Source organism: Tupaia chinensis, unplaced genomic scaffold (assembly GCF_000334495.1).
Source record: "Tupaia chinensis unplaced genomic scaffold, TupChi_1.0 Scaffold000234_1, whole genome shotgun sequence".
NCBI lineage: Eukaryota > Metazoa > Chordata > Mammalia > Scandentia > Tupaiidae > Tupaia > Tupaia belangeri.
In genome coordinates, this window is record NW_006159712.1 from 1,336,005 (window position 1) to 1,361,113 (window position 25,109).

The 25,109-nt window shown below is 51.1% G+C and overlaps 2 protein-coding genes across 3 annotated transcripts in view; one reads left to right on the top strand and one right to left on the bottom strand.

Annotated features, from left to right (window-relative positions):
• KCNIP1 (potassium voltage-gated channel interacting protein 1) overlaps positions 1-25,109 on the bottom strand; it is a 367,558-nt gene that overhangs the window by 297,573 nt on the left and 44,876 nt on the right. The window lies entirely within an intron of this gene.
• The window catches only part of KCNMB1 (potassium calcium-activated channel subfamily M regulatory beta subunit 1), an 8,470-nt gene continuing 3,139 nt past the window's right edge, over positions 19,779-25,109 (top strand). The window contains exons 1-3 of one of the 2 annotated variants that reach the window (XM_006148353.2): positions 19,779-19,905; positions 22,508-22,665; positions 24,035-24,206. In XM_006148353.2, the coding sequence (XP_006148415.1) occupies positions 22,532-22,665; positions 24,035-24,206 (306 nt within the window). In that variant the 5' untranslated portion in view covers positions 19,779-19,905; positions 22,508-22,531. Of the gene's footprint in view, positions 19,906-21,887; positions 22,012-22,507; positions 22,666-24,034; positions 24,207-25,109 lie in introns of those variants that run through there. The other variant, XM_006148354.2, reaches the window with a different exon arrangement.

Below are 25,109 nucleotides of genomic sequence, written 5' to 3' on the forward strand. Positions count from 1 at the left end.
CCTCTTGGGATTTTGGGCACACACACACACACACACACACACACACACGCACGCGCCCAGTGTGCTTTAAGCCTCTGGGTCTGGGACTCGAACCGAGGTCGAGTATGTGGCAGTCCAGCAGCATAACCATTACACCATATGCTGGTCTCTCTTGAGACATTTTTTGTTATCACAGCTGAGCAGAGGGTCGTTTTGGTATCAAGTGGGTAGAGGCGAGGGGTTCTGCTAAATGATACCCGGTCCCCGACAGCAAGGCGTGATCCTGCCCTGGATGTCAGGAGCGCTGTGCTTGAGGACCCTGGCCTATAGGACAGGAATTCAAGGACAGGACCACAGGAAAGAAAATCTGAGGGAGAGATAAACAGCAAGCCCAAACGTAGGAATAAATTAGGAAAGCTCATCCCCAGTTTTCTTCTGCGCAGCTTGTCTCCTCACTCAAGAAAACAATAAAACAGCCTCCACATGGCTTATCTCAGTTTGCAACCATGGTGTCTGTTTGTAGACAAGAAGAAACAAATATGACTGTAGATAAAATATTATGCTGAAATTTAGCTAAAGTGAACATTTGAAAATCATGAGAAAAGACACAGAACCTCAGCTGTCATTCAGAATTTATTCAACAAATAATTTGTTGAACACCTACTGTGTGCTGGGCATTAAAGACTTTATCAATTGGTGGAAGAAACTCCATTTCTATTGCTCCCCTTTCATGACACATAGAAGCCAGTGTGGGAAAAGCCTGTGTAGACACAAGGCATTTATAAGAAGACTTAGGAAATTCCATGAAAAGATGAAATTATGGCATGAGTTATTTTCAAGCAAAATTTTTTTTTAAATCCACACATACTTTTTTCAAAATTTGACTTATATTCAAAATAATACTAGTCAAATTTTTAGTTGAAGAGTTCAAGTAGATATTAATAGAGAAGAAAAATGATTCTTTCAAACACACATACACACACACTTTAATAAGTTTCCAAAATCTAGAGTTAGCCAATAATTAACATCTATCTTTAATGCAGACTTATTCCTGAAACTCTGTCATTAGGTTGATTGCAAGTTTCACATAGATGATGCCTTCAGTTTAAGGGGGAATATTATATGTGACATATATATTAGAGTCCTGCTCCCTTACCTGAGACAGACATTGCTAATCAATCGCAGCTTTCTTGACTGTATTTCCAGCAATTATATCATTCTGGACCCAACTTCTGAGTTCTATCCAATGCAGGGCTCCCAGCACTCCGTGCTAGCAGATTTTAGTTGCCATGAGGATGAAACATATTTGCTTATTTTTATTTTATTTTATATTTTATTTGGTACTAGATCATTCCTTTCCCATCCTCAACTTGTCCCCCCCCCTTTTTTTTTTAAGCCTTAGCTCAGGAGTGATTAGTGGATACTAGACAAGATTCGGGGAACATTCGGGATTCTTAAGTGGTTGTGGGTGATGATTTCCCCCCAGAGAGGTGAGCAGGTGCAGAGTTACTTGCTGGACCCTCTCCTCTTACTTGAAGGCAGGTCTCAGGGGCAGGCTGGGCCGGTGGATGGAGGAGCAGGGTCTGTGTTGAGAAGGGGACCTGCCTCATCCCCTCTGGTAAGCCAAGAATGCCAATGTCATGGCCAGGAGGCCCTTTTATATGTCTGTACATAGAAGTCACATCCAAAGAGCTGGCAAGGCAGAAATGAGAACCCTTGGGCTAAGGACACACCGCAGGGGAGGACTGGGTTGAGCAGCGAGGCAACCGCTGTGAACGGTATCCTGCCCACATATTTGTCTACTTCCCGACTCCTGCAATGGGTGGTTCTGGAGACTAAGGCAAGGGGGTCAGGCTGGAAATGTTCCCCTAGGCCTTCTCCTGCCCGTGGTCCTTCATTCCCCATCTCCTGCTGTGAACTGTCACCACCTTCGCATGCTAAATAAACAACTCCTGGGCCAGCCCAAGACGTGGTGGTCAAGGCAGCTTGACCCCACGTGGCTGACTGCAGTCTGAGTGCCAGACCTGGCAGCTTGAAAACACTCTGGGCATGGGCGTGTGTGCCCAAAACCCTGAGACGAGAATGGAGGAGGAGGGATTGCGGCATGGCTGTTCCCCATTGGAGGGTGCTTTCTCACTTCCCCTCTGTCTCTCTCTTGCATGCACCCTCTGACAAATTTCAAATAAACAACTCCCTTTCTTGGCACCCAGCCACATCTCTTTCATTTTGTCTTTTCCCTCACCACTTCCCAGGCGCCAGCACAAAACAGAATAAATGAAAATAAAACAGAAGGGTTTACTCCCTCAGGAAATTCTGCAGCAGTTCAGATCTCTTGAACACAGACCCCGAAGATAAAGAAAATGCGGTCAAAGAAACATCACTCTGACACTGCTAATTCCACACCCAGGTCCTACGGGTGGGAGACAATTCCAGGACGTGACCCCTTCAGGTGTTCCCGTGGGCCACTCTCCCCTCGGTTTCGCTGGTGCCTTCATCTATGTAACAATTACAGCAGGAAAATGTGTGGCGCTTTTAGACTCACAAAGACCCCTCGTACCAGTTATTCCGGGGTCGCTGTGGACCTTGCAGCTGGCTGCTCTTGTGATTCCCATTCTGCAGAGAAACTGAGGCTCGGAGAAGAGAGGGGCCTTGACCAAGAGACAGGTGTGGGCATTTGAGTCTCTCTCTTCTGTGTAGGCCCGGAGGCCTTTCTAGTACAACACAGCTGCAGCGTCAGTGGGGTGACATTTTAATTATGCGTCGCTATGTTTAGAAAGGTTTCATTATGACAGGAGATGACCCCGCGGAGTGCCAAGGACAGGCATGCTTCACTGGGAAGGATCCATGGCAGCTCTGCCCCTGACCTCAGACAGTAGGGCCCTGAGCCACGTAGGCCAGCCTTCTCCTGCCAAGCCTGGGCAGCCTGTGAGGCCTTCCAGACTGATGCGGGCCGGCAAGGGGCCTGTCCTGGCCTGCTCCCCGCGCTGAGCTAATGTCACAGGCAGGTCACCCAGCTGCATTTTCACTCCCACCACGCATTCATCTGTTTAATCACTCTTAGCTCCTTACTGAACTCCAGGTATGTGCTAGGCGCTGTTCAGGCCGCAGGCTGCTGCCCGATCGCCCCTTATGTTCTAGTGGGGTGGGGAACAGAAGACGGATGTAGAGGAAAGAAATAAGCATAAGCGACAGGCCCTGGTGGGAAATAAAGCAGGGGGCACCAGGCGGCAGGTAAGTGGGTGTAAATCAAAGGTGTGGGAGAGTTTAAATAGGGTGGTCAGGGAAGGGGTCAGTGAGAAGGCAGCAATGAATTGGAGTTGGGCGGGGATGGGGGGGATGGCGGCTGCAGCACCAGGGTCCTGAGAAGGGAGCCCAGAGGGATAAGGCAGAGAAAGCCTGGGTGCTGGAGTCAGCGCGCCCAGTCTGCACTGCACCACTAGAGGGAGCTACATTCCAGTTTTCTCCACCCTAGACGTACTGCAAGGACTTGGGACATGTTTGTTAGTGCTCTCTTGGGACAAATGACCAGAAAGCCAATTTCTGGATCACAGAGGCTGTGCATTTCAATGGTAGGAGTCCCTTCCTGAAACTGTCTTCCAGTATCTTCTCCCTTTTCTAGTTCCCCCACACCAGGTTAATCTTCCCCAAATTATGATTTCCCTGGTTCCTTGAGTGTTCAAAGACCTCAATGTGACTCTCACTCGCAGGGAAAATGCTAACCTTTTTGGCCCAGCATTCGAGGCTTTCCCTTGGCCCCAGCAGACGCCCGCCATCTGTGTTAGTCCCCTATGCAGTCTACTGGCTTCTCCAGGGTCACCGAGCCTCCACAGGGATGGAGGAGGGGGGGCCTGTCTTACGATCCATCCAGGCTTCAATGTGCACCTGCTGTGAACCGGTGATTGATTCACTCAGATGCCAGTAAGTTCTTCCTTTCTGTCCCGGTCAGAGTAATCTAGTTTTCCCCATCATCACTGACGTTTCCTCCTTCCTCCCAAGCCGGAGCACTCTGCCCACAGAGATGTGGGCCGCTGTTTGCATTTATAGCTCCCCTATTAATCCCGCCCTGCCCTCTGGGCTCAGCGCTCAGCCTGGGGAAGCAGCTTCAGTTCCCTTTCCACAGGGCCTATTAAAATGCCTTTCTTCTAATTGGTCCAACACAGAAGATGAGCTAAAAAAGAAGGAAAAAAAGCCTGCTTGTCTACTGAGCACGCAGGCTCCACACCTGCAATCCCATGGGAAGGCCTCAGGGGGACAGCAGGGGACAGACCGAGGAGGGGCAGCAAGGCTGGGTCTCTCAGCGGCAGACCTGGCCATGGCTGGCTGGTGGGAATCCTTTGTAGAACTGTCCCAAGACAACCTGTTCTGGGGGATGCTCCTGGGACCATGGCGTGGTGAGAGGGGCACAGGCTGGAGGCCAGATCCATGTGCCCTCTTAACCAGAAGCCTTTGCACAGGCCAGAACCTACCCAACCCTACCCGATGGTCCTGGCGGCAGAGATGGGCTCAGAACCCAACTGACTGCGCCTCAGTTGGGCTAGGGACAAATGGGCCTAACTACTGCACAGCCCGGCCCCTGCAGCTCACTCACTCCATCACAGAGCTGAGAGCAAACGGGGGTTGCACAGGTTATTCAGCCTTGCCGATCTGCTCCAAGCAACGGGTCAGGAAAATTCAAAGCACATTGGGAGCCCAGGTCTCAGCCCTCAGGGCAACTTCCGAGGTCTAGGCCCTGAAAGCAAGCCATAGGAGAACCTCTGTATGGATTTGTATAAATTAGGGACTCATGTCCCACCAAGGAGGGTGCCAGAAGATGCAGTCACATTTGAGGTGTCAAGGTTGGTAGGTGACATATTGGAAGAGGAATGGCAGCTCTCAGGGACCAGACTGACCAGAGTTGGGTCATGGCCCTGCCACTTCCTGCCTGCACGACCTTGGATGTGTCAGTGACCTGGCTGAGTCTGAAGGCCATGGCCTTACTGTGGCTACCTCTGTGGCTAGGAGGGCAGCTCCCACCTCACCCCAACCTGCCTCCCTCCTGCCCACAGGCCTGCGGCTCACCTGGACAGATGCTTGGGTTCCCAGAAGCAGGCGAAGCAGGCTCTCTGTGTACCCTGGGGAGTGTGTGACGTCACTGAGGCTGTCAGACTCATGCTCCACAAGGGAATTTTCCAGCACTTTTCTTTCTCACTTGAAATACTTGTGCAAGGACACACACAGCCTGCCGGGGCTTCGTTCTGCTTCTCTTTTCCTGTGTGTTCTTTTTTCTTTTCAACTGAGATTTTTTTGACAAGGGCAGCCATAACAGCTGAAAAAGCTTTCTTGTTTTTTAGAGAGGTTTCTGCTATAGGGCACGCGCACTTGCAAGAAAGACAGAGAGAGTCAGAAAGCGAGAAATCACCCTCCAGGAGGGAGGGCCACACCCCAATCCCTTCTCCATTCTCCTCTTGGGATCTTGGGCATGCACTACACTCACCCGGCGTGAGTTAAAGCCACTGGGTCTGGAACTTGAACCACGGTCAACTACATGGGAGTCCAGTGACATAGCCATTACACTAACTGCCGGTCCAAAAAAGCATTCTTCAAGAAGCCAGGGGACATTTAAAAATGCAATTTTTTCCTTTCCCATCAACCAAACCAAGTTAAATCAAAACCACCCCCAAACTATGCCAAGCGGCCTGTCTCTGGCCTGAGAAGGTCAGGATTGCATTTGGAATTTGACCACACCCCCTTTGTCTGGACTGTCAGTGGGTCCGGGGGAGTGGCTAGGGACAAATGAGGTTCCCATGAGGTGTTTCTGACCCCCCACGTTTGGGGTGCAGATCATTCTGCTCTCACTCTCTGACTTGGCAGATACTTGGCTCCAGTGGTTACATGGCTTAAGTACTCACTCACCCACTCTGCATTGGTGAGTTATAGACCAGGACTCGGCTGAGGCCGGGACACTCCCCGGGTTAATGAGCTCACACTTGGGTGGCCCATCTCCATCCAGTCTATCTGGGGCTATCTCAGCCATCTCTCTGGGCTCCATGAGCCAACTGCTCTTCTATAAGCAGTTACCTGCCAGCCAGTCTCTCTGGTCTCCTCCCATCACCCAGGAACCACCGTTCATCTAACAACAGCTCCTGCAATTAACACTCCCCTCCAGTGGCTACTGGGGGATTTCACGACCGCAATACCAACCAGGGGATGGCAACGACAGCTAGCTTTTGAATTCTTTATTTTTTAGAGGTTTTTGCCTTCGGGCATGTGCACTCGCCAAAGAGAGAGAGACAGAGACAGTGAGAGGAAAAGTGAGGGAAAACAGCCACACCACAATCAATCCCTTCTCATCCATTCTCCTCCTGGGATCTTGGGCATACACGCACATGCACCCAGTGTGATTTTCAAGCCACCAGGTCTGGGACTCGAACTGTGGTTGGCTAGGTGGGAGTACAACGATGTAACTGCTATGCCATCGGCTTGCCCCAGCTTTTGAATTCTTACTCAAGAGCTATTGTAAGTGCCCTGCTCATCCTCTCACCCTTAATCTGACCTACAAGTTAGAAACAGTCGTTTTCTCCATTTTACAGAAGAGAAAATCGGGGACCAAAAGATTAAACACCTTGCCTGAAGTCACGCAGCTGAACAAGTCGCATTAAAAAAAACCCTACGCTTTTTGAGAGTCACCTGCTTAATTGTGATTACCACCAGTGAAGGTCACTCTCAGGCTGATGCTGCAGATAAGGCAGTGTTTTTCACAATGGTGTAATTTACGCTCCTAAATCCATTGTGGCATGGAAGGAGACTGAGCAGGGGTGGGACGCATTTTCAGAGTGGGCTGTTGTTCGCTCAGTGATTCCTACAAAGTCTGCCCTGTTTCAAGAAGTGTGTGGTCCAGGCGGGAAGGCAGTGCTGGTAAATGAGAAACGCTGAGATAAACAGCACAAGGCGGGTCCTAGAATGCGGTCTGTGGATTATAAATATTTTGTAGGACGGTAGGGCAGTGCTTTCCAAAGTGCATTTCACGGAAATGTAGTTCCTTGGAATGGTGCTAAGTCTTGTAAAAATATTCAGTGGTCAAATCTCGTGTGCACATTATTGGGCTAAGCACAGTTAGTTTTGTTTGTTATTATTATTATTATTTTTTTGGAGATGTTTCTGCGATAGGGCACAGCGCTTGCCAGAAAGACAGAGAGAGACAAAGAGACAGAAAGCAAGAAATCACCCCCCTGGGGGAATGGCCACACCGCAATCCCTTCTCCTCCATTCTCCTCTAGGAATCTTGGGCACACAACGCGCATGTGCCCGGCATGAATTTAAGCCGCCGGGTCCGGGACTCAAACTGTGGTCGACTACATGGGAGTCCAGTGACATAGCCATTACACTAACTGCTGGTCCCTGTTACTTTTTGTTCTTAACCAAACTTTTAAAGTTTATATTATTTCTTTCAATGAAAGAGTGATAGAGCAAGAAAGACAGTGCCCCCAACAAGGCAGTCTCACGGCCGGTCTCCACTCCAGCGTTCAGCCAGCCCGGGATCATGGCCACGCGGTGCCTGAGCACTCAGGGATGTCTCTGGGCCTGAACCAGAAACCTTCCTACGTGAGATTGTTTCACAGAGCATGAGGTTTTAGCACTGCCCACCATCCCTCTGGCTCCAGTTTTGTTTCTTTCCTGCAGGGCTTCTCAGGACTTTTTGCTCCGAATCTACACGAGACTCTCTATACTGCATTTCCTTAATTATGAGATGCCATCAACTGTAAGACACACTATTTGTCCAAATATTTCTTTCCCAGGAAATGAAGTCTTTTTTTGCAGTTAATGTATCAATTGTAAGACACGTGCTGATTCCCAACATGTTACCACGTGGACATTGAAGCAATTCAGAGTCAGACAAGGTGTCCTCATGACTTGGGGCCAGAGGACCAGCGTATGCATCCCTGGTGTTTCTCAGAAAAGTCTTTGGGGACTATGGGTTGGAGGGCAGTGCTGCCTCAAAGTGGGGATAGCCAAGGAGACTCTGAACAGGCAGCCCGGAGGTAGGTCTCAAAATCCAGATGGAAAAGTTGGAAGGAAAAGAGAAGGCAGGAAGAGGGTGCGTGCTGGGCTAGACACCAGGCTGCCTCTGCCCCAGCAGTGTGCCTGCCTGGTGCCCCGTGGGAAAGGGGCCTGCAGGGAAGAAGATGTGCTCTCTCAATGCCATGTGGCTAAATACTCAGCTCCATCGAAATTAAATCCTGGCTCTGCGATGCACCAGGCACCACACCAAAGGCCAAGGATGGTACAGGGAGCCAGCAGCATGGCCCCTCCTCGGGATCACAGTCTGTTACAGGGACAAAGAAACCAGCTGTTTCTACCCAGGCCAGGCATGACTATGGCAGGAGAAGTGCAGGTGTATGAAGGCCCACAACATGGCACCCTTCCCGGCTGGGAAGTAGTCAGGGAGGGCTTCCTGAAAGAAAGCACTTTTTAGTGGAGGCCCAAAGGATGGGATAATATTAGCAAATAGCACCCTAGAGGTTGAGGTAGAAAAAGAGGCATGGGAAGAATGGTGAGAATTCCAGTTTGGTGGGAGGAGAGGGCCTGGGACCACAGGGGAGGACGTGTTCGACTTCTCGTGTGACCTAAAGCCTGGACGTCGTGGTGCACGCTGGCCATTTCAGAGACTTGGGGAGGCTGAGGCAGGTGGATTGAACGCTTGAGGCTGGCCTGGGTAACACGGCGAGACCCAGTCTGAAAAAGTTGGTTGATGTGGCTCATGCCTGAAGTCTCAGCTGAGCAGCAGAGACAGGAGGCCCACGACAGGGAGACCCTGTCCAAAATATGATTTATTGCTATGTTCACTGATAGAAAGAAAATTTAGCTGTTACTCTTCCTCGTAACATACTTGCCCTTCTTGGTCTGCAGGGTGGCTGCATTGTCACCAACTGTGTCCTCCACGTCTCATCACGCCACATGATGGGAACAGACCTAGCCTGGGGCCCCAACCACAGGCCTGCTCATCCCCTGTGATACAGCACAGCACCCCCTGGTTAGCCACCATGAGCTGGTCTGCAACACAGGCGCTCGCCCCTTAACCACTCACCAGCATGCCAGTCTGTCACTCCCTCACGATGCACCCCATGCAGGACCACGTGGTCACACGCCATTCCTCCACCCTATCCTCAGTCACCAAGCATGCCCTTGGCCCCAGTCTGCTTCCCAGCATCGGCACCTCAAATTCACCTGCAGGCTCCATGCTGCGCTGGGGGTTTCATCAATTATTTCATAGGCTGCGACTCTCGTGAGCAAGAGAACAATATGGGCTGCTTGTTCTAAAAAGTCAATGCATTATTTAAGGCGATGCTGAGCTCAGGCTGAGTAAGTTGATGCCCCACGCTTCTCGGGGTTTTTACTTGGGGCCTCCAGCCCTGGGACCCCCTGCCGTTGCTCTCAACAGAGATTCGTGGTGCGGACTTGGCCCCATGGCCTTGCTTCCTTCCTGGCCTCCCTGGCAGAGTCCTCCCTGCGTCAGGATCCTCCTGGCTACAGGAGGCGTGCCTGGTCCTCAGAACAGGGAGGAAGCTAAGAGTGAGAGACAAATAACGCGGAGAGAAGAAGGTTGGTGTGGGAGGGGAGAGAAGCCGCTCTGCGGGATGTAGGGGCCACGGGCCCCATGGAGCGTCGTCCAGGCTGTGCCGCCTTGCACTAATCAGTGCCCTCTCTGCTCGGGTTACTTTTTTATTCAATAGTTACTGCAGTTAATACCACCGGCCTCTCATTGCCCTTTATGGATGGTTTATATATATATGTGTGTGTGTGTGTGTGTATATATATATATATATATATATATGCACTTGCCGGAGAGACAGAGAGATAGAAAGCCAGAAATCACCCCTCAATCCCTTCTCCTCCATTCTCCTCATGGGATCTGGGGCACACACGCGAATGAATCCAGTGTGAGTTTCAAGCCTCTGGGTCTAGGACTAGAACCACGGTCAACTACATGGGATTCCAGCAATGCAACCATTACACCATCCGCTGGTCCCTACACTCATGTATTTTAGAAGTCTTCAGTGAAGCTGTAAGTTTGCTATCTAGGAGGAAGACATAATAACCTCGACACAATCATCGATCTGATCAGTTCGTTGGTGCTTTGCTCAAGAATTGAGGAAGGAAAAGAAGAGGCAGATATGTTTCAGGGAAGCAGAAGAGGGGATTCTTGGCTGGGAGGTTAAGCCCAAGGGCCATGGGAGGGGAGGCAGCCCAGCCCTGGCCTCCACTGGGATGTGGGATCCACCTCGGTGCTGCCCAGTTGCATGGTTTCTCTGAGAATGACCAGGGATCACCACCAGACAGGGCTCGGCTCACAGCCATGGGTGTGGCAAAGCCACCTGGGTGGGAGCTCACTGGTGCTGGCACCTGCTCCCCCACTCGGGCTGCAGAAACTACCATCACTGGTCCAGAGACTCACAGTGAGAGGTGAGAGAGCGCAGGCCCCGAGGCCATTGTCACCACCGGGTTGACCCTCAGAGAACACTGAGCACAGACACTAATGTTGTCCAAGGACAGGCCTGCCCGCCTGTGCTTGGTTCCAGCTCCCTGGCCTGAGGCCCCTGGGAAGCAAGAGGTGCCCAGGGAAGCCAGAATCTGTGCAAGAATGCCTGCGTCCAGCCTGCGGCTGAAAAGGCTGGAGGTGGAGAGACACGCTTCACGGCGTGATTTGGAGAGATGTCTGAAGACTGAAAAACCATGTGTACTTTGTTGGCTCCACTTCTGGGCACCTCTGCCAAGGAAACACTCAAAATGACAGAAATAACTGTCCGCATAGACATTCCACGCAGCCGTATTTATAACAGAACTGGATGGAATCTTTATGTCCAACGATGAGGAGATGCTTGAGTAAACTGTAGTCTATCTACTATCTAGCCACCTGCAGACAGTAAAAATGCTGCATGAGGGCTCTGAATTAATAAGGGAACACATTATAATACAATAATAGATTGAAAAAGTGGAAGAGTACACAACTTCATGCAGTTACGGTAGATTGTAAAAGCAGCCCCAGTCTTCTAGAAGGCAGCCCTCTGCCAAGAGGCTCTTTGCTTATCCTCTTGAATCTGGGTTGGCCACAGGAGTTGCTTGGACCAGGAGACTATGGGGAAAGTGACGTAGCTGAAGTTCCAAGCCTGGGTCTCAAGAAGAGTTGTAGATTCTGCTTCTCCAACTGCTTTTGGATTCTGTTACCATGAGAATGAGATCACGGCAGAGTCCCCACCTGCCACTCCAGGGGCGAGCCAGCCAGCTACCAGACACATGGGAGGCCATCTGGGGCCAACTGATGGCCGGTGTCTGAGTGAGCCCAGCCACGACCAGCCAGCCCAGCCCAGGCTGGAACAACCACCAGCAGAATCAGGAGCCACTGCGGCTGCTCACTTTGGAGGTGGTTTGTCAAGCAGCCATAGCCACAGCAGTCTCGAAGCCTAACTATGTATAGAAGAACCATTTACAGAGGAGTCAGGAATGCTGGAAGACATAGACAATTATTAGATGCTGGGATTACAGATGATTTTATTTGTTTCAAGATTTTAAGGCTGTGCTTAAGCTATTTACAATGACAAAATAAATGTACATTTTTAAAAAGCGAAAATAAAGCTTAATTTCTCCCCCTGAAGAGTTCTAGTTCCAGCCTCCCTGGTATGCTTGGTTCAGAGTTAGGGCCTCAACTCCCTGTCCACGACTGACAGAGAGAAGACCAGAGCCACATTCTCTGCCAGTCAGCAGACTACAGTGATGCAACCACAAGCCAAAGGACCCCTGGAGCCACTAGAAGCTGGAAGAAGGAAGAGAGGGTTTTCCCTGGGGCCTTCGGAGGGAGTGGGACCTGCTGACTCCTTGTTTTGGGACTCTCAGCCTCCAGAGCCATGAGAGGACACATTTCTGTTGCATTGGCCCCTCCCCCCATCTGGGGTATTTTGTTACAGCCGTCCTAGTAAGTGCTACAGTAGGGGCCTTGCACCACACCTGCACGGAGAGGGAACTTGATGAATGGTGGCTTAAACAAACAAGCAGAACAGCCCTTGGAAGCATCGCAGCTTCCCTCCTTAAAGACTGAGTCTTCAGGACCAGCAGATGGCATAATGGTTATGGCACTAGACTCCCATGTGGCTGATGGCAGTTTGAGTCCTGTACCCACTGACTTGAAACTCACACCCGGTGTGAGTGCGTGTGTGTCCAAAATCCCAAGAGGAGAATGGAGAAGGGACTGTGGCATGGCCATCCCCCTGGTGGGGGGTGATTTCTCACTTTCTCATTTTCTGTCTCTCTGCCTCTCCAGCAAGTGAACGCGTCCTCAGGCAAAAGTGTCTAAAAAATAAAAATAAAAAATAAAAGAAGACTAAGTCTTCTGGGAGACGGGTGCTCTCCAAGGGAAGGCTCCATTCAGCTCTACCTTGTTAACTCCCAGAGAAGATTCCAGTGAAACTCCTGATGGTATTAGTGCTGAGGGGAAACGCGAGCTTTGCAGGAGCAGTCTTATTATTTATGGATGACAGACGTACATTTTCATTAATGTGGAACAAAAGAGATTAAAATGGTCTCTGCAGTGTCTCTTTTTCAATGCCTGCAGGAAGCAGCTCCTGGGACTGCCTGCTCGCCCGCTCTGCCCTCAGGCACGGATCCTGGCTGAGAGTGGTCTCTGGCTCAGGGTTGGCAAGGACTGTCAGGAGAGCCATTCTGATTCTGAGTTCTGCTGGAGGCTGGGGGACAAAGAGTGGGTGTTAGGAAAGCCCCTCACCCCCACCCCCAGTGGCTGCCTGGGATATGATGTGGCCCACAGAATGGAGCTTCTGGCCCTAGGAATGTGTGCTGGACAGGCTTCAGTGAGTGGAGTGGAGTTAACCACTTAGCTCTCTGCTCTCACTAGCCACATTTCAGGCACTGAGTAGCCATAGGTGGCTAGTGGCTAGCATATCAAATAACTTGAATCTATAAAATATTTCCACTGTTACAGAAGTTCTCTCAGACCCTGTCACTCAGACAAGAGGGGGCAGCAGGTCAGTGGTCCAAGTTACCAGCACTGGGACCCTGGACGAGAGATGCCCTGTCTCTGTCTCTGTGTCTCCATCTATGTAATGACAACCCATCACAGAATGTATTTCATAGGGTCAGGGTCCAATAAGAAGCTAAAGTCCACACACTTGGCTCAGAACCTGCCACATGTGAGCTCAGTAACTGGGAGTGCTCATTGAGCAGAAGTAACCTAGAGCAGAGGAATAAGGCAAGGATCTGGCCTAGCGCTCCAGAGGTGCGGGTTCTGGGCTGGGTTCTGACACTCACGAGAGGCTGCAGAGACAGGCCTGAGCCCCAACCCCTGCTCCATCAGAGCTGTGTGGCTTTTGGCCCAGCAGTGGTGGCATACCATGGCACCACACCTTGCACTGCTGTAGGCCATAGGGGGAACAAAGTTTGAGTCCTTCAACTAGGTTCTGGACTTGTATGGGTGCCCAGGGTCCAGGTGGACTGGGAAAGGCTGGTATAGGATTAAGGCATGAGATTCTGTCGAGGGCGCTTCTCTCTCTCTCTCTTTCATATAGTGTGAGTAAATAAATAAATGAACTTTAAAAATATAGTTGTGTGGCTTTGGATAAGTCACTCCGTCTCTCTGAGTTCAGATAGCTCACCAATAAACAGAGGTGTGCATCTTACTGGATCCTATGCTTCCAAGCTAAGAGAAGGATTAAAAGCCTTTAGAAGACTAATTTCTTTGCCTCTGAGTCCTGCTTTTAGGAATTTGTTAGAGGGGATTAGTCAGAGAGACGAACAAAGACTGACGTTCAAAGATCATCACTAGGGAATAGTTCAGAAGAACAAAACCTTGAAAATTGCCCAAATGTCTCATAATAGGAAAACAATAAAACACATCATGGCACATCTTATATTTGATGGGCTACTAGAGAGCCATGAAACATTATTTTGTAAAATAATATTACCTAAGTGGGAAAGTGCTTCTATTTCAAACAAGAACATATTTACAATGTATCAGATGCAAGCTTTGCAGTAAATGCGAAGAGAGATTAAATGCGTTAAAACCTATCTTAAGGATATAATCTAACATTTTGGCAGTGGTTCCCTTAGGATGTGGAACCTGATTGATTTTGATGATTTTCTTTTTTGTACTTTTCAAATTCTCCACATCTCACCTTTACTACCTTGTGAACAGGCAACATGACACATGCAGAAAGCCGTAGGTGCTTATGGTCTGTAAGGACCCTTCGAGGTGGACATTCTATGACTCAGTGAAGAAGTTTACAGAACAATCTGTTTATATCTTTGCTGGGAGCTGGAAAGGGAAAGATGGGGAATGTCAGGGAGCCCTTGAACCCTGTCCTGACAGGTACCTGCGAGAGTGGCGGGCTGATGAAGGCTACAGCCGTAAATCTTGCCAGAGAAGGAGGAGTGCTGGAGAGTTCAGAGCGGGGATCTCTGGTCACGCATGTCACATGCAGTGACCATGTGCTGGACCTGGCAACCGCAGGAATGGTGAACCAAGAGCTACCAGCGTTCATTTTGTGCCTGGCGAATTGCTCTCATGGGTTTTCTCTTCCTGAGCCTTTAAGAAAGGAAATTTGGGACAAATAGTCGTTTCTACATCTTTGTTGCCCTGCTCACATCTTTGTCAATGGCTCCTGAAGGTCCTCGAGGCTCCCAATCTGAATGTGCCCTCCGAAGCGGCGTGCTGGTAAACTGGCTCTGCAGAAACCACGGCCCTGATTTGTCTTGTAGGTTTCCATGGCGTGGCTGCTCCCTCCACTGCTGTAGCTCGCCAGCTCCTGTTTAAGCCTGGCTTGCCGAGGTTCCTACAGCCAGTGTGAGCCGGCTCCGGCACCCACTGCGTGCTGCACAAGTCCCTGCCCTGCCACAGCTGCCCTGAGTGACGAAGATTCCCTGTCTCGGGAGGCCACTGCCCAGCACCACAGTGAAGCTGAAGTGGAGGAAATCACTTTCTCACGAGTCCAAAGGGGCAGTTCTTAAGTGCTGAGTCTCATGAGCCCCTGGCGACAGTGTTGCCCCAAGTCCTGCTTACCCAGGCTGCACAGAGCTAGGAAATTGCCAACCTGTTGCTGTCTCGCACTTCCCTCCTCCTGTATCTGCCCCCAGGTTCTGGATCCCAAATTCTGTCCTCATAGGTCTAATCTCCCTTGTACCTGCCAATTCATGAAAATGACATCTGGACATGGCCGTGGCTCAGGGAAGCAGGGTGAAATGGGTCTGCTGCTCAGCAGAGGCCGGCTCCGAGTTCCACTAAACACAAACACACAAGCAAGCACCCTCCTAGACATTCGACCATGTGGCTTTCAGGATCTCTATTTTGGGCCTGCCATCCCATGCAAACTGTACAACCTTTCTAGAAAAATGTCTTAGGGCAGAAGAAAATGATAATATTCTATTACATGAAAAAGCAAGAGTTTCGTTTTGGTTTTGGTTTTGGTTTTCAATCAACTAAACCACAAGAGCAACCCCCCTGAGGTCCTCCGTTTATTCCTCTGGATGCTGGAGGGAGGGCAGGGAGTGAGGACAGTTCCAGTCCCTGACCTGAGAGGGCCCAGGCTCCGGAGGGGAGACACGCTAACTGAGGATGAGCACCGACAGACGCAAAGCCACAGGAGAGGACGTGCTGAGGGACAGGTGCGTGCTGCCAGGGCATGTCGGCCTGGCTAGGGAGGTGACACGAGCGGCCAAGGGCACTGGAGGTGGGGAAGTCCCAAGGAGGAGGAAGAGCTCCCTGGGAAGCAAGGACTAGGGAGACAAAGCTATGGAGAGAGGGTTCATGTGTCCCCGAGTGTCCGGGAGGACACACGTTTCTCTCAGCAACTGTCTCCATGTGACGAGGCTGCCTCGTGCCTTGTCTTCTTGCTCCACTTCCATACTGTGCGACTTTTCCACAGAACTGGGATGATTTTGCAGTAAGGAAAAGACATTTTTAAAAAAATGACCTTAGCACACAGACAGTAATGCTCTTTATTTATTTATGCTCCTCCTTGTTTTAAAAAAGATTTTCAAGCTGTTTACAGTTAACAACATCGCAGGCGAAAATACCTGGCAATTAAGGAAGAAAAATGAAGCTAAGGGGAAGTGTGGAGAAAGGAGAAGAGTTCCCTCCACACAGCAGGAACGCACCATCATGACTCCCTTCTGTTTTGCATCTTTGCATGCTCAGAAGTCGACATCCCTGCCCCACAGGAAAGGGGCCATGTCTGATTTTCCTCAGTGCCGCGATGGGGTCAGAGCCTCCGCGTACTCGGTGGGAAAGTGTCTGCGAAGGAATGAGCCAATGGCTTAGCAAGACCAAGGGCGACTCCCACCCTTCCTCCACGTACTCAGCCAGTGATAAGCACTCTGCAGGGACTCAAGACCCGGCTGCCAATTTGATTTATGGGCTAATTATCTCAAGTGTCGACAGAGAATAGATATTGATTCGAAAGGGCTTAAGTAAATAAGTGGATGCACGATCGGAAAGGGTTACAGACAGAGGTGAGGAGGTTTGTGCGCAGTGGAAACACGTCCAAGAAACACTAGTCCCCCTGGAAACTGCTCCCCAGGGTATCAGAGGCAGCAGAGGGACAGGAGAAGGCTCTGGACTGAGCGAGCACAGGTTCTAATTCAGGCTCCATCGCATCATGGGCGAGGGCCGTGATCCCAGGATGGGACAAGTGTGCGGGGACCATTGAGAGCAATACCCACATGTATGTGTATGTGGATGTATGTTGATGTGTAGACATACGTATGTGGCTCATGCCCCGGCACATAGTAGGTGCTCAATAAACGGAAGTTCCATCTCATTGCACCGCCCTTCTACTCATCTGCGCGGCAGCGTGTGATCTGACGGAAAAGCATTTCCAGCCTCCCTCCTAACACTGCGGAGTGATCTCAGGCTTTTGAATTCCCACTGGTTCGGTACTACCACTATCACCAGCAGCGGCGACGGTGCCCCTTTTTAATCATTTACAATGTATTCCAGTTGCTGTGGCTGCAGAACAAATTACCCCAACCTACTGGCATGAAACAGCTATTTATTCCACTCATGGATTGTGTGGATCAGGAATTCAGAGCGAGCACAGATGGGGGTGGCTTTTCTCTGCCTCAGCTGGGAGGCTGGAATCACCTTCAGGCTCGTTCACTCCCATGTCTGGTGTGAGATGTGAGTCGTTGGCTGAGACCTAAGCTGGGGTTGTCAGCTGGATCATGTGGCTGTGACTTCCTGCCACATGGTGGCTGGTTCCCAGGAAGCACCCAGGCGGAGCGTGCTGTGGGCACTGTGTTGCCATAGCCCTGGGACTTGGACAGTGTCTCCACCAGCACACTGTATTGGCAAGGCAGTTACAAAGTGCCACCTGGGTTGAAGAGAGAGGATGTAACTGCTCTAATGATGGAGGAGAGGGATGTCACATTGTCAATAGAGGACACGATGGGGTGAGAGGTATGTTGGCATGACCGTCCTTGGAAAATACAATGTTACACTATGTGCCAAGTAGCTTAGGTAATCTCTCCCTCCTCATGAAACATTGAAGGTCTCGGTAAAATGATCTCTGTTTCAGAGATGGACAAATCAATGCTCAGAGAGGCAATTTATTTACTCTGTCTGGAGCTCAGATACCCCCTCAGTAAAATGGGTCAAAATCTCCACCTTACTGGGTTACTGTGGGCGCTGTTGAGGGTTGAAGTCAAGGGAGATATTTGCTGTCTCTAACACCCCCTGCACATCAAAGCGTGAACACCTGCTGTCATGGCGTCACCACATCCTCCTTTCCACCTAAGCCAGAGGTCAACCTCATGGCCAACAAGGCTTGTCACGGTATTTAGGTCATGGCCCACCTAGTGTAGCAAAACAGCTTGCAGCCCTCTTTCTTACTTGCCTCCACTTCCCAAGAGAAAAAGAGCCCTGGGAAGGATGTGAACACTGGTTTATAAATCCTCAATAACCTTTAATAACCCATTTAGTGGATTAGGAACAAGTAGCCCTTTGGTCATCCGTGGAAGTGGTGGTGTTTCACTGGGTTTCACTCCCACGAGGGAGTCGGGGAGAGGACTGGGAAGTCTGGGTTAGTTCAGGGGTCTCAAGAAGACTCTTCTGGCCCCTGAGTGGACTGAGGACCATCCTTGGGAAACCCCTGTCCCTGAGATTAATTCCTGGTCCTCTGTTCCTCCTTGTCAGCTGCCTGCAAGGTTTTAGGCTGGTTTAGGAGACACCCATTTGCCATGATCCACATTAAACAGAAAATTTACTCTCCTATTAATGTGATTCGATTAGAAAAGGGTGGGGAGGGCACAGCCCACTGGAGAGTGTCAGGGAGGCCTGCCTGGTGGCTCTCTTTTCATGCCCATAGGCCACTTTGCCACAGCTAGAGGTGGGAGGGAAGGCAGGGGTGGGGCTCAGTGTACTGATGGCTGGACTGCCCTCACCTGCCGGGGGACACTTGGGGCGACCTCCAGAGCCTCAGGCATCAGGCGACTGTATTAACGAGGCAAGCTGAGATGTCTAGAGTAGCCCTGGGATCAGCAGAGATGGGGGCTTTGCCATCTGGAAGGACCAGCTTTGAATCTGGCTGCCCACTGGACAGAGTGACTTTCGGCCACTTACTCAAACCGTCCACGCCTCCGTTTCAGTTTCTCCACCTGACCGTTGGGTAGAATGAGACGCAGAGACGCTGAGCTCCTGCATCATGCCTGAAACGTGGGAGAGGCCCAAATATGGGTTTGTTTTGTTGCTGCTTTTCAAGTATTTTTTTAGAGTTTCTTTATTTTATTCACGTTAGGGAGTATGTGGGCAAGCATCAGAGAGACACAGAGAGAGGGCAGCACCCTCCCCAGGGTTGCATTATGCAATATCCCTTTTCCCTAGCCCTCCAGCTCATCGGGATTCGGGGCACACTCACATGCACCCGGAGTGTTTTCATGCCGACTCGAGGATCCAAAGCCGCTGTTTGCCATGCGGCTTTCAGCACTGCAGTTCAGTTCACTGCTGACTGCACTGCCAGCCCGGCTGTGTTGCTGAATTTTAATCCTTACCACATTCACTTTATAGGCAAATGATCATGGAAATCCAGAAGCATGTTTTTGCCTGCAAAGGCTGATGTTCGCGTGTCTTACTTAAAGGTGCAACTCTCTGCCGTGAGCTCAAACTGCACTTGGATGGTTTTCGGGAGGCCTCCTAGCCTCACAGGCTGCCCCGGGCCTGCCTGGCTAAAGCAGTTGTGGTGCTTTCACTACGCCCAGCTCCAGCTTGGTTGGTCCTTAAAAGGTGGTGTCTCCTCTAAATCTGTTCTAAATCCCCACCATCCCTAACCCTCGTCACCACCCAGAACGAAGTAAGTTTCAAAACCCCAAGAACACAGAGAAAACTGAGGCCCAGAGAGGAGCCAGGACTTGCCCAGGGTCACACAGCATGTAAATGCCAAAGACAGGAGGGTTAACTTCTCTAGTGCAGAGAAGTGACAAGTGACAAGCCCAACCCCTGCAGCTTCAAGTCCAAGCCTTCCTTTCCCCTCGCCAACAAAAGAAAAATCATTTTCTTGTCCTGGCCTGCCTGCCAGTCCAGAGAGATGGCGTGAAGAAGGAGTGTTTCCAAATATACCAGGATGGTCTTTTTTGGTTCCTAGGCTTTGCTGTCTGTTGCCTGCACTCTGTTTTGGGTGAGGCTGGACATGCAGGTGCAGGGGCCTGGGAGGCAGCTGCTGTTTGCAGGGCTGGTACCTGCTCCCCGGAGTTTGTGTCCTGAGGCTGTGTGCTCAGGCTTGACCATGTTTGGGCATGGAGGCTCGTCCCAGATGGGGACCAAAGGCTGCTTCCCTGGAGACGGGCTGGGAGGCCAAACTTCCTGCTAGAGCTCGGAGGCCGCTGTTGGGGTGGGGGTTGGGGGCAAACAGAAGGAAACCATCTGCTTGCCGAAGACCTGCGGGGCACCAGGGAATTGTGAGTACCCGTCTGAGAGCACTGGGGAGTAGATTCTCCAAAGATGGGGGCTGAGGGGAGATCTCAGGAAAGTGGCTGAAGATGGGGCAGGGAGGGGCCAGTTAGCAGGGATTATCTTCCTCTCGGGGGTCCATCAGGGCTTGGCCCCAGAGGGGCTGGCAGCTGGCCCATGGTCTTGTGGTTAGCAGGGGGTAGGGCGATCAGTGGTGGGTCATTCTGGTGGTCAGTGCGCTGGCCTTCCACGGTTGCCAGAAGGCAGCAGCCTACAGGTTAGGATCAGTTCTGGCACTTGTCACCAGTGGAGGGTGGGACAAGAGATAGGCTTGGCAGTGTTCTAGACTTCTGCTCCCAACCTTCAGGGCTTCCTCGTTAGTAAGAATAGCTGATATTTCTAAAGGGCTTACACCGGACCAGGTACTGTAATAAATGCATGATATCTGTTTTTCATCAGCGTACTCTGAGGCCAATACTAGTACTCTCATTGTGAGTCACATGATTGCTAAGTGGCAAATCCAGGATTTGATTGACTGTGTTTTGACTTCAGAACCTCACTTCACCAAACTTTAAACACTGCGCTCTATTCCCTGTTCTTCTACGGAAAATCACATCGACTCCACCATCAGGTCACGTGGCCCCCTCCCAAATCCTACTTTTATTTGCCCTTCTCCACCTTTCCTTCCTAAATTCATCCCAGACTTTGATTGACCTTTCCAAGTGGGGAGATACACACCGAAAGTGCAGGAATTTTAGTAACTCTGTAGCTGGAAAGTTCTTCTTGGAGTCTAACTGAAATCCCCCCTGTGATAGCTGAAACCCGTTTCTTTCTGTCCACACCCTCATGGATATCAAGGATACCCATCCTTCCTGTCTGAATGTTCTCACTATAGATGTTGTATTCCAGCTTCTTGCCCAAGTGTTATATCTAGATAGAGCCCAGCATGGCTTTAGGAGGAGATATTGTTACTCTGTAAACCCACTCACTTCTTCACATGGAGCATCACAGACAGGTAGGACCTGAAAAAGCCACAGGTTCCAAACTCCTCTGTGCCAGGGAGGCATCTCCTTTGTGTCTGAGTTCCCAGAACTGATACAGCAGGGATCCTGCTGTTACCAGCCTTGGGAGTGCCAGGAGTCTGGGAAGACACAGAGGCCATGAGGGAGGAGGCAATGCCCTAGGAGGTGAGGGAATGGTTAGCCAGAAGGAATCTATCATGCCAAGGGAAGCCCCTACCTTCTCTCCAGCTTCCCTAGGGGAAGAGTGTTTTGTTGTGGGCACTCAGCCCAGGTTCTCCAAGATGGGTCTCTACTGGACCCATGGGATTTGTGTCCTACTGTCCCTGGGGTGGGACTAGGTGCCAGTGACCCTCAGAAGTCCTGGAGAAGCTGCTTTCCATGGCATGTTTTAGTCTGTTTTGTTATTAGTAATGGCAATACCCCAGTCTGGGCCATTTGTGAGAACAGAGGTTTATTGAGCTCACGGTTTTGGAGCTCAAGGTCAAGGGGCAGAGTCTCCTTACGAGAGGGGTTCTCAGGCAGGACGTGGCAGAGCAGGAGCAGAGCATGAGTCTCTGCCTCTCTCCCTCTCCTTATAAACCCACCAGGAGCCAATTGCAGGGAATCATCCTGATGCCCTGATTCTAACCTCTCTAATCCAACCACACCGTAATTGAATCAGGATAAAGTTTCATCCTCAATCCTAGCACAAGAGGAACCAAGTCTCAAAACATGAACTTTGGGGAACACATTGAAACTAAAGCAGAGCCTTTTGCCCATATGCAGGGGGTCATGTTGCTTTACCTGTGAATATTGGGATGGGCCCATGAAACTGGCACAGATAGCAAAGGTGTGGACATTTCCATTTCCTCAAGATGGTAGAATAGGAAGAAGAGGGTAAAAAGGAATTGAGCAGAACATCCATCTTTGTAGGGGGACATGTTGCTCACATGTGACTTGGTAATGTCTTCATTATATGGTAGGGAAACCCCACTTCTCGGAGCCCAAATGGGGAAGAAGTTGTCATTGGATGTTATCTCTGTCAATCAAAAGGGATGAATCTCTTGTGCCTGTCTGTGGACTCCTCCTTAGGACAGTGGCGATGACTGCCAGGTGAGGTCGGAGATGGTCGGGTCTCCGATTAGACATTTGAAACAATCCTCTGGTTAGGAGAGAAGCCTGAGCAGAAAATGAAACATTTTGCTGAAAATCCCCTTGGGCCAATGTCTGTGTCCTGGACACTTACTCACGTGGTCATCATGTTAGGAACTTGGCAGAGAAAATCAAGTTCTCTCTGATAAACCGGCTAAAATTTCCTCTAATACTGGGGATACCAGAGAAAGCTGTTGTCATACCAAGTAACACTCGCAGACTCCAGGTGTGCTACTGAGGCTGTCACATACCGCGTGACCTGGGCAAGTCACTTTAGCACTCTGAGCCATAGGTCCTTCATCTGCAAAATGGGATGATGATACAGAGCTGGTGGGAGGCTCATGTGAGCTGGGGGCTCGTCGAACTCCATATACAAATAGGGGTGTGGTTGATATTTGAGTACCCCCTCACCACTCCTCCCTTCTGATCTCAGTTCTCCCTGCTTCTCTGGCACTAGAAATGACCACGTGCCCCCGTGGACATGGGGAAGAAGCTGGTGATGGCCCAGAAGCGAGGAGAGACCCGAGCGCTTTGTCTGGGTGTGGCCATGGTGGTGTGCGCCGTCATCGCCTACTACATCCTGGGCACGACCATGCTTCCCCTCTACCAGAAAAGGTACCGACCCCTCCACCCGGCTCCTCCCCACCTCCCAGCTCTCCCCTGTGAGTCTGAGATCTGTAGAGAACTCCCCTTCTACCTACCTTTTCCCTTGACTCCCATACCAGACAGGGCAGTCATGATGACCCTTTCTTAGCCAAGGGTTCGAATGCAGAGTCGGTGGGCTGGACCAAGCCCTGCTGGTCTTGAATTCCAGGACTTGGTGGTGAGAGATGCAGAGATGCCCTTCTCATAAGGACCAGCAAAGGCGCAAACACTGCACTGAGAGTTTGATCCCAGGAGGAATCAGAATCAGAGAATCACAGTTCTCTCTCTGAAACTTCTCAGGCAGGTGCGCAGCCAGCCTCCCGATGACTATCTCAAGTGATAGGGAGCTCACTACCTCCCTATCAACCCCATTTCACATAGGGCTTTTGTAGGAAGTAGGAAGTGTCTACACTGGGTCAGCATCGGCACCCCGGAACTCTGCTCAGACATGTTCCTCGCCCTTGCTCCCTGCATGTCAGCCACTCGAGCTTCTGAAGACTCGTGTTCTATCTGGAACAGACGCTGAGTACTCTCAGCCTGTCCTTGGATACTCTCAGACCCGTGCTCTGGGCACCTCCCAGCTCTGACGGCCTCCTCCGGTCTGGCAACAGGCCCCACAGGACACACAGGAGAGGAGTCACAGTTGGTCCGTTGATGTGATGATGAGCCTCTTGCCTCTCCTGGGCCTGCTCCGTCCTCATGTTTTATAGCACTGGAGCAATTCCAGCCTGAAATCCTACCCAAGAGAGACACCTCTGCCACCACCTTCTCCATGTAGCTCCTCCCCACCATCTCCCCACCCTGGACCAATTGAGCCTCCTGCGTCTGTGTTATTTTGGGGCAGGCACAGATCTAGCTTCAAGTTCTGCATGGCCTCAGAAAGTTCCTTGACCCTTCTGAACTCCCTTTCCATCTCTGCAAGACAAAGATGACGTGATAAGGGAGTCCCAGGGCTGGCTGCTCTTCAGAATCACATCAGAGCTTTTAAAAGAACACTAGGGCTGGGCCCAACCACCCGAGAAATTCCAATTTATTTGTTCTAGGGTATGGCTTGGACATGTGAATCCTTTGAAGCGTTCCCTGGGTTTTGGGGTGAGTAGCCAGCATTGAGAACCATTCAGGTAGATGAGGTTCCAGACCACAACCTGACATTCTGATCCGTGACCCTCCCTGCGCCCAGGGACCGAGGTCATGTCTCTTTAGTGCCAAATGCTTATGGCAAGATGAGGGTCTGAGCTCTGGGTCTCTCTAAGGGCTCCTAGGGAGTCAGGGGTTTAAATAGGGTACCCTGTGTGTCACCCTGGTTCTGAGGTGGTGTGTATATGTGTGGTCTCTCCAGTGTATGGACCCAGGAATCTACCTGCCACCTGATCGAGACCGACATCAGGGACCAGGAGGAGCTGGAAGGCAAGAAGGTGCCCCAATACCCATGCCTGTGGGTCAACGTGTCAGCCGTGGGGCGGTGGGCCATGCTGTACCACACAGAGGACACTCGGGACCGGAACCAGCAGGTACTGAACTGGGGATGCAGACACAACCCCTTATCCCTGACTGCTATGTGAGTCTGTCCGCAGGCTTCCCTGTCCCCAAGGTCGAGGAAGCAGAATGTACTGGACCAGAGTCTCACAGTTGGTATGAAGTTAAGCCAGCCCTAGCTCTTGTGTTGGAGTCAGCACTGAGTTCGAATCCCTGCTCAGCACTAACTGGCTATGCCTGGGGTGGGCCGCTTACTCTCTCCAAGCCTCAGTTTCCACCTTCGTGAAACGGGACACAAATGGTGCCCAGTGCTATTAGACAGCCAGCGACACCACACGTGAGGCACCACGGCTGAGGTGGGTGCAGAGTGGGCTGTGAGGTCCTGACACTTTGGGGAGAAGGAGGTCAGGGACAAGGTGCTGGGCGGTGCCCAGTCCTCAGACCTGCTCCGTCATCACTGGCATGCCTCAGCCTGAGCAGATGGAGGAAGAGCAGGGCCCTTGCAATCAGCTCCTCCCCACAATCCCTGCCCCTTCCTTGGCATTCAAAAGCCTGTGATTTATTCTGGGAACAAGAAACACAGTTTTAAAGACAAGCAGGTATGGCCGCTGGGGCCATTCTCCCCTGGGGGTGGAACCTGGGGTGGGAGAAGCTACCTTGTGATCTTACCCTGAGGTTGCCCCCCTGAGGGGTGAGAGGTCAGAATGGGGTGTCAGCCATGTGCGAGACGAGCCTGGAAAAGCCCTGGAAGGACGGTGCAGGAGCCGCTGCTGCCCCTTCTGTCCACAGCCTGGGCTCCTCCAGGAGTGTCGCTAACTGCAGGCTACCACAGTGGGACAGAGCAAGTGCCTTCTATGGGTGTGGGGCTGGCTGCTCCTTCCACCCGTTTAGCACAAGCCTGCAGGGGTGCAGGGGTGCAGGGGTGCAGGGGTGCAGGG